This window comes from Cervus canadensis, chromosome 14, assembly GCF_019320065.1.
Source record: "Cervus canadensis isolate Bull #8, Minnesota chromosome 14, ASM1932006v1, whole genome shotgun sequence".
NCBI classification, from domain to species: Eukaryota; Metazoa; Chordata; class Mammalia; order Artiodactyla; family Cervidae; genus Cervus; species Cervus canadensis.
In genome coordinates, this window is record NC_057399.1 from 46,175,394 (window position 1) to 46,185,324 (window position 9,931).

The 9,931-nt window shown below is 42.2% G+C and overlaps 1 protein-coding gene across 1 annotated transcript; it reads left to right on the plus strand.

Moving 5' to 3' along the window:
* Positions 1-7,824: 7,824 nt before the first annotated feature.
* RRAGA (Ras related GTP binding A) lies at positions 7,825-9,623 on the plus strand. Its single transcript, XM_043486974.1, has one exon. The coding sequence runs from the start codon at positions 8,259-8,261 to the stop codon at positions 9,198-9,200; it is 942 nt and encodes a 313-aa protein (XP_043342909.1). The 5' UTR covers positions 7,825-8,258; the 3' UTR covers positions 9,201-9,623.
* The last annotated feature ends 308 nt before the right edge of the window (positions 9,624-9,931 follow it).

Sequence of the window (9,931 nt, forward strand, 5' to 3'; positions counted from 1 at the left end):
CCCAGAAGCCACTGGTATCAGACTTTCTAACCCGGGACCCTAGTTTCAACAAGAAGCCTGGTGATTTGGATCAGAAGCAAGCTGCAGAGGCACTGCTCTAGCAGCTGGTATGGAAAGAAGCATGCTTTTCCAGTTAGGAGACATGAGAGCTTGAAGTATTGACAATCCCATGCTTTTCTTCCCCACACTTCCTAACTCTTGCATTAGTTGTTTGGGTTTTTTGTTTGTTTATTTATTTATTTGGCTGCACTGGGTCTTGGTTGGGAGCACTAGGCATCTTTGATGTCGTTGTAGCGTAAGAACTCTTAGTTGTGGCATGTTGGATCTAGTCCCTGACCAGGGATGGAACTCAGGCCCCCTACATTAGGAGCATAGTCTTAGCCATTGGACCACCACGGAGGTCCCACCACCACCACCATTAGTTTTTATGAAAGACTGCTTCAGTAAGTCAGAGGCATTTTAGACTGCAGAAGACTTCAGAGTTTTTTTGGATATTTTTCTTTCATGTAAGGCTCTAGAATGTGTGTGCTAAGTCGCTTCAGTCATGTCCAACGCTTTGCAACCCTGTGGACTATAGCCCACCAGGCTCCTCTGTCCATGGGATTCTTCAGGCAAGAATACTGGAGTGGGTTGCTTTGCCCTCCTCCAGGAGATTTTCCCAACCCAGGGATCAAACCTATGTCTCATGTCTCTTGCATTGGCAGGCAGGTTCTTTACCACTAGCGCTATCTGGAAAGCCCCAAAACTCCAGAATAGAGGTCAGCAAACTATTTCCAACAGGCCAAATTCAGCCCGCCACCTGTCTTTGTATGACCAGCAAATCAAGAAAATTTTTTTACATTTTTTAATAATAGTTATGTATTTATTTATTCACTGGGTGTTAGTTGTAGCACATGGGATCTTCTATCTTCATTTCAGCATGTAGGATCTTCAATTGCAGCATGTGCAATTTTTTAGTTGCAGCCTATGAACACTTAGTTGCAGCATATGGGATCTAATACCCTGACCAGGGGTCGAACCTGGGCCCCCTGCATTGGGAGTGCAGAGTCTTAGCCACTGGACCACCATGGAAGTCACCCTCATTAGTTTCTGTGAAAGAGTGCATTAGTAAGTCAGAGGCATTTTAGACTGCAGAAGACTTCAGAGTTTTTGTGGATTTTTTTCTTTCATGTAAAGCTCCAGAATAGAGGTCAGCAAACTATTGCCAACAGGCCAAATTCAGGCAGCCACATGTCTTTGTATGGCCAGCAAACAAAGAATGTTATATATATATATATATATATATATATATATATATTTTAATATTTACATATTTTCTTACTCATTTTGCTGTGTTGGGTCTTTTTTTGTGTGTGTGTTGGGTCTTAGTTGCAGCATATGAACTCTTATTTGTGGCATGTGGGATCTAATTCCCTGACCAGGGGTCAGAGCTGGGTCCCCTGCATTGGGAGCGCAGAGTCTTAGCCACTGGATCACCAGGGAAGTCCCTCCATTTTTTAATGGTTGAGAAAAATTGAAAGAATATTACATGACCCATGAAACTAACATGACCCACTAAACTATAAAATTGAGTTTCAGCATCTATAAATTAAGTTTTGAATTTTGTCCAAAAATTTGTGGAAATATTCCTGATTTTTGCCTCTTGGCCCATGAAGGCTAAAATATTTACTGTAAGAGTTCTTACAGAGAAAATTTGCTGACCCCAGTTCTGAAAAGTCAAAGCGGGAGATCCAGAGGGGAGCAAAGCTTACCCATCATTCTCTTTTTTTTTTTTTAGCTGATTTACTTTGTATTTGTCTCCAAATCACATGCTCCTTAATAGTGTTTCAGTTTTAGGTATTTTCTTTTGAATTTCCATCATGGAAGGGCTTTCTTTCACCTCCCTCTCCTCTGCACACACTTCCATCTCTCCATCCTCCCAATATTCTTTCAATTTGGTTGCATCAGTATTCATTGTTTGGTATTATGACTGTGAGTGCTACTCACAGCTTTATCATGTTGTGTACTGTGGTGACTTTCTGCATAAAATGTATTTTTGTGCATTTCAAATTTGTCTTTTCTGCACGGGGCTGTGGGGACATTGATTTTGTATATTTTATTGCTAACCTGTAACCAAACCCTTCTCCCAGCTATGTAACCTTCTCTCGGTATTCAGGCACATTGCTGCAGCTGCTGCTGCTAAGTCGCTTTCAGTCGTGTCCGACTCTGTGCGATCCCATAGACGGGCCCACCAGACTCCGCCGTCCCTGGGATTCTCCAGGCAAGAACGCTGGAGTGGGTTGCCATTAAAGCTTACCCATCACTCTTAAACAGGAAAGTGGAAGCTGCTCCTTGCCTTCTCAGTAGGAGGTCAGGGCCTGAAAGGGGAGGGTGGAAACCTGAGGGGACAAGATGGAAGTGTGGGAGATATTGGAAGCCAGGGAAAGCCTGCATGCCATCCCTTGTCATTAACAGAGAACATCACGTGGGACTTACAGAGGAACTACAGGGATGAACACCAGCCTTCCCTTGGTGCTTAAAGATTATCTATGAGTCTTCCAGAAGAATGGCATACTCATGCCCCCAAACCCCATTCAGGCCACCCTTACAGGTAGCAACTCTGTCAATAACCCATGGCCCTCCCAACCTCCCCCATCCCTGCTCTCAACAGAGGGTGGAGATCTTAAAAGATGAAGATGGTAAGGATAAAACTGGCCTCAGCACCAGTACTTCTGGAGAGCTGGTGCTGTTACAAGACCACCTTTCCTCCTCCTCCTTGTGACATTACTGCTCAAGTTTCATCAGTTCCAGCCAACGCAGCCCTAACTTGTATAAACACCTCTCTAACCATGTTCCCAAATGTCCCTTCCTATGAAAAATTTACAGTCACTTGCTATGCATTATCACCTTTGTGTTCTTTCCCATAAGTTCTCTTGTCTGTCTTTAAAACTGACATAAATCTATCATACCCATGTTACAATTAAGGAAACTGAAGCTCGGCGGTAAACCCACCCAAGATAACACAGCTAGTGAGTACTAGGGTTGAGATTCAAGCCCTTGAATCCTTCTTTTCATACTTTTACACCCAGGAAAAAGAATGAATGGGTAACCTGGAGATCTTAAGGACCACTGCAAATGGTATTTTATTTTAAAATTTTGTATTTACTTCTTAATATTGAAGCAGAGAGGAATCTATGGTCCTTGCCCACCGCCACCCAGCCCACACCCCCACACCATGTCCTCTGCCTGCCTTTTGTCTGTGGAAAACTTTAGTCAAAGAATAAGTTTAATCAGAGAAGTGAGAAATGCAGAAACAAAGGGAAACAGTCAAAAGAGACTAAATAATAATAATGTAGTCACTAAGCATAGTTGAGGACCTTTGGTTCCTTCTCACGCACTATAGATGATATTCTGAGCCATATCCTGTGAGCTGTCTTACAGATACTAAAACATCAGGTGGAGATGTTAACTACATAAGGACCAGACTGTACCCAGGACATGAGCTGCCACAGTTCCAAGAATTGGCCTCAAGGAAGTGGGAACAAACTGACCTTGGAACTGAAAGTTAACTGTACCTAAAACTGCCCAGATGACCAACTGGAAGATGACTGTCAGAGCCATGTGCTGGTTCTGCGTGAAGTCCCACAAGAAAGCAGCCCCCACTCACCACAACCAAAGTAAAGCCCACGCACAGCAATGAAGACCCAGAACAGCCAAAAATAAGTGAATTCATTTCTTTTTAAAAGAAGGGCAATTCCTCAACCTGATAAAGAACATCTGCAAAAAAGTTACAACTCACATCATGCTTAGCAGTAAGGCAGATAGCTTAGTTGCCCCACTGAGATGCAAGGCTCTTTTAACATCTGAAAATTAGTCAGTGTGATACACCACATTAAAATGAAACATCAGAATCACATGTTTATCTCAACAGGTGCAGAAGCAGCATTTGACAACGTTCAACTTCCATTCATAATAAAAATTTTCAACAAAGTAGATGCAAAAGGAAATTTCCTCAACATAATAAGGCCATTTATGAAAAGTCACAGCCAACATCATAAACAATGGGGAGAAAACAAAAAACTTTTTTTCTAAGATTCGATACAAGGCAAGAATGCTCACTCTTGCCACTTCTATTTAACACAGTACTAGAAATACTGTAAATATCAATCAGACCAAAAAAAGGGATAAAAGGCATCCAAATCAGAAAGGAGGAAGTAAAATTTCTCACTGTACAGTGACATGATCTTATACATCGAAAACCCTAAACACACACACACATACACACATATCTTAGGACTATTAAACAAATTCAGTAAAGTTGCAGGATGCAAAATTCATGCATAAGAAGCAGTTGTGCTTCCAAAAGTAGACACGCAGATCAACGGAACAGAAAAGAGAGCCCAGAAATAAATCCATGCACTAAGACAAAGGAGGCAAGAATAAAAAAAGAAGAAAAATCAGCCTCCTCAATAAGTGGGTGCTGGGGAATCTGAAGAGCTATTTGTAAAAGAATGCAATTAACATTATATATGAAACTAACACCATATACAAAAATAAACTCAGACTGAATTAAAGACCTAAATGTAAGACTGACTAGAAACCATAAAACTCCTAGAAGGAGTAGAAGGTAGAACAAACACCTTGGACATAAACAGTAGCATAAATAGTAGCAATATTTTTTTGGATCTAATTCCTAAAAGCAAAGGAAATAAAAGCAAAACTAAACAAAAAAACTCAAAAGCTTTTGTATAGCAAAGTGAAAGTGAAAATCGCTTAGTCGCTTGTCTGACTCTTTGGGACCCATGGCCTATACAGTCCATGGAATTCTCCAGGTCAGAATACTGGAGTAGGTAGCCTTTCCCATCTCCAGGAGATCTTCCCAACCCAGGGATGAAACCCAGGTCTCTGGCATTGCAGGCAGATTCTTTAGCAGTTGAGCAAAGGAAACCATCAATAAAACAAAAAGGCAACCATTTGCAAATGATATGATTGATAAGGGGTTAATACCCAAAATACTAACCCCTTATGTTAAGCTCATACAACATAAAAAAAAAAACAAACCTAATTTTTAAAATGGGGCAGAAGACCTAAATAGATATGTTCCCAAAGAAGACATACAGATGGCCGACAGACATATGAAAAGATGCTCAACATCGTTAATCATCAGAGAAATACATAGTAAAACTATAATGAGATATCACCTTACAATGACTATCATTAGAAAAACCACAAATATCAAATGTTGGTGAGGATGCAGAGAAAAGGAACCCTTGTACTGTTGATGGAAATGTAAATCAGTGCAGCCACCGTGGAAAACACTATCGAGGTTCTTCAAAAAATTGAATATGGAATTGTCGTATAATTCAGAAATTCTGCTTCTAGGTATATAGTAAAAGGATAGAAAATCACTATCTCAAAAAGGTATCTGCACCCTCATGTCCACTGCAAGATTATTTACAATAGCCAAGAAGTGAGAATCAGGGACTTTCTGGCAGTCCAGTGGTTAAGACTCTGCACTCCCAATGCAGGGACATAGGTTCAGTCCCTGATCAGGGCACTAAGATCCCTCATGCCATGCAACTTGTCAAAGAAGGAAAAAAGAGATGGATTCAACCCAAGTGTCCGCTGATGGATGAATGGATAAAGAAAATATGGTTGACATTAATATACCAATAAATATCAAGGAGAGGAAATTCATCCATAAAGATGAAGAAAATCCTGCCTTTTGCAATAACAAGGATAGACCTTAAAGGCTTTATATTAAGTTAAATAAGTCAGACACATGATCTCATCTATATGTGGAATCTAAAAATCCAAACTCATAGACACATATTGGTTGTTGCCAGAGGTGGGGTTTTAGGAGGTGGGAAAAATGGGTGAAAGTGGTCTAAGGGTACAAACTACCAGTAATACATAAATAAGTCTGGGCATGTAACGCATTGTTAACTAAATAGTTATAGTCAATCATGGTGACTATAATTAACAATATTGTATTGTATATTTGAAATTTGCTAAAAGGAATAGATCTTAAAAGCTATTATCACAAGAAAAAAAATGTAACTATGTGAGGGGATGGGTGTTAACTAAACTTACTGTGGTAATCAGTTGGTAAGATATACATATATCAAATTATTAGTTTGTATAGCTAAAATGAATATCAATGTCATATCTCAATAACACTGTGGAAAGGGGGTGAGGGGAGTCACCATAATCCAATGTAAGTACTAGAAGAACTTAAATAAACTGAATACTAAAACCTCAGATATGCGGATGACACCACCCTTATGGCAGAAAGTGAAGAACTAAAGAGCCTCTTGATGCAAGTGAAAGAGGAAAGTGAAAAAGCTGGCTTAAAGCTCAACATTCAGAAAACTAAGATCATGGCATCTGGTCCCATCACTTCATGGCAAATAGATGGGGAAACAGTGGAAGCAGTGTCAGACTTTATTTTTGTGGGCTCCAAAATCACTGCAGATGGTGATTGCAGCCATGAAATTAAAAGACGCTTGCTCCTTGTAAGAAAAGCTATGACCCTCCTAGACAGCATATTAAAAAGCAGAGACATTACTTTGCCAACAAAGGTCCGTCTAGTCAAAGCTATGGTTTTTCCAGTAGTCATGTGTGGATGTGAGAGTTGGACTATAAAGAAAGTTGAGCACCGAAGAATTGATGCTTTTGAACTGTGGTGCTGGAGAAGACTCTTGAGAGTCCCTTGGACTGCAAGGAGATCCAACCAGTCCATCCTAAGGGAGATCAGTCCTGGGTGTTCATTGGTGGGACTGATGTTGAAGCTGAAACTCCAATACTTTGGCCACATGATGTGAAGAGCTGACTCATTTGGGAAGACCCTGATGCTGGGAAAGATTGAGAGCAGGAGGAGAAGGGGACGACAGAGGATGAGATGATTGGATGGCATCACCGACTCAATGGACATGGGTTTGGGTGAACTTTGGGAGCTGGTGATGGACAGGGAGGCCTGGCATGCTGCAGTTCATAGGGTTGCAAAGAGTTGGACACGACTGAGTGACTGAACTGAAAACCCCAAAATGTCCAACTTTCAGCAGGAATTCTTTTGTTGATATATTTTAACTAAAATATATGTCAATATCCACTTGTAGAATATGGTGTTAGAAAATACTCTTGTTGGTTCAGAAAATGAAGATATGTTGTTTTAAACATAAAAACAAAAGAAAAATGTTTACATTGAAAAATAAAAAAGCAGAAATGGTGATTTACATATATACAAAGGGAATACTACTCAGTCTTTAAAACGAAGATCCTGTCATTTGCAACAACAGGGATGAAACTGGAGGGCATCAGCCTTGAGTGAAACAAGCCAGACATAAAAAGGAAAAAACTTTGCATAATCTCACTTATCTTTAAAATCTAAAAATGTCAAACACATAATAGCAGAAAGGAGAATAGTTATTACCAGGAAGGGGAAACGCGGGTGATGGGGAGATAATAGTCAAAGGATACAAAGCTGCAGTTACGCAGGAAACTCAGAGTAAGTCTAGAGATCTAAACACGATGACTAACAGCACTGTATTGAATGCTGGAAATTTACTAAGAGAGTAGATTTAAGGTACTCTCACCACATTGGTTTCTTTTGCGACCCCAAGGACTGTGTAGCCCTCCAGGCTCCTCTGTCCATGGGACTTTCCAGGCAAGAATACTGGAGTGGGTTGCCATTTCCTACTCCAGGGGAGGTTGCTAAGTCAACTTCAGGGGAGGTTAAAACAACCCAAAAGCACACCGCGCATAGTCGTGTGCTGTGTTTTTTCGGCCACGAGGTGGCAGCAACTCTCCCAACTGCCCACGCACGTACAATTTTGCTACCGTAAGCTCAGTTTAAATAGGAGAACAGAACACCCGAGTCCTGTGTTCCCCTTCCAATTTCTCTTTCGGGTGGGCTGTACTGGGTCTCATTAATAGAGCGGTTTTTCAAAGCTCTTCCGGCAACGACAATCGAGAGCGCGGGTTCTCGCGAGATCGCCGCCGGAAGTGGGTGGCTGCGGAGGCTCAGAGACTCTTCTCCCCGGAAGCCGTTCGTTTCTTCGGAGCTGCTGCAGCGGTCCGCCCCGTGGCGCTCTACCCAGAGAAAGAGCTCACCGGACGCGGCCCTTCCCAGCGCCGAGCTCGCCCCTTCGGCTTCCCCAGCTGTACAAAGGCGCGGCCCAGCCGACAGAGCCGCCGAAATCCCCGGCTCCTCCCTCCCTCCGTCTGCGCTGCAGTTAGGCCGCGCCCAGAGGCCCAGTCCGCGGCAGCTCCGGCGTGTAATGCCAAATACAGCCATGAAGAAAAAGGTGCTGTTAATGGGGAAGAGCGGGTCGGGGAAGACCAGCATGAGATCGATTATCTTTGCCAATTACATCGCTCGCGACACCCGGCGCCTGGGTGCCACCATTGATGTGGAGCACTCCCACGTCCGATTCCTGGGCAACCTAGTGCTGAATCTGTGGGACTGTGGCGGTCAGGACACCTTCATGGAAAATTACTTTACCAGCCAGCGAGACAACATCTTCCGTAATGTCGAGGTTCTGATTTATGTGTTCGACGTGGAGAGCCGCGAACTGGAAAAGGACATGCATTATTACCAGTCGTGTCTGGAGGCCATCCTCCAGAACTCTCCTGATGCCAAAATCTTCTGCCTGGTGCACAAGATGGATCTGGTTCAGGAAGATCAGCGTGACCTGATTTTTAAAGAGCGAGAGGAAGACCTGAGGCGTTTGTCTCGCCCGCTGGAGTGTGCTTGTTTTCGAACATCCATCTGGGATGAAACGCTCTACAAAGCCTGGTCCAGTATTGTCTATCAGCTGATTCCCAATGTCCAGCAGCTGGAGATGAATCTCAGGAATTTTGCCCAGATTATTGAGGCCGATGAAGTTCTGCTGTTCGAGAGAGCCACGTTCTTGGTCATCTCCCATTACCAGTGCAAAGAGCAGCGTGATGTCCACCGATTCGAGAAGATCAGCAACATTATTAAGCAGTTCAAGCTGAGCTGCAGTAAATTGGCCGCTTCTTTCCAGAGCATGGAAGTTAGGAATTCTAACTTCGCTGCTTTCATCGACATCTTCACATCAAACACGTACGTGATGGTGGTTATGTCGGATCCGTCGATCCCTTCTGCGGCTACTCTGATCAACATTCGCAATGCCAGGAAACACTTTGAGAAGCTGGAGAGAGTGGATGGTCCCAAGCACAGCCTCCTTATGCGTTGAATATTGCCAAAATGCGCTCTCAGAAAATGCTCAATTGCCTTTCTTTTTTTTTTTAAATATTCATAATGTCGTGTGCTTATAAGTGGGCTTTGAAATGTGTGCTGCTTATCATTTCCATCTCTTTCTTCCCTTCTCCCCAGTCTTTTGGACGCTATTTACTCAGTTATCCAGTAGAGCTTTAAGATGGCCTTTCTGAAAAGTTGGTATGGGGTAACACTAAAGTAGGTGGTGGTGTATGTGTGTATGTGTGTTCTGATTACCTGGTTATAGTAGATATACACATCAAAGCCTTTACAATATCTTCTGTATTCCTTACAAGGTTGCAAAGATGGAATGTTATTTTATCAGCAAGGTATTAAAATGCATTTATAAATTCTTCCTGGCTTCAATCGTGAATAAACATTTGCTGTTAGCAGTTTAAAATATGGTCTTATTTGAAATAATTTGAAGGTGGTGAATATTAAAGCTGTAGATTCTGACTGCCCACAGGTATTGCCTAACTGGTAAATTTGATTGTGTGATCTTGGCTCCCCCATTGCCTTAAGGGTGTTACTTAGCAACTGCAGCAGTGTGGTTAAGAGAATGGTCTCTGGAGCTGGATCACCTGAGCTGAGTTAGTATTCTAGTATTAGTATTCTGAGTTAGTATTCTAGCACTAGTATTCTAGGGCCTTCACTTACTATCTCCATGAGCTGAGCAAAGTACTTAATTTTACTGTGTTTGTTCCCTTA

Coding starts and splice junctions, on each gene's coding strand:
- RRAGA (XM_043486974.1), top strand. CDS start 8,259: ATGCCAAATACAGCCATGAAGAAAAAGGTGCTGTTAATGGGGAAGAGC.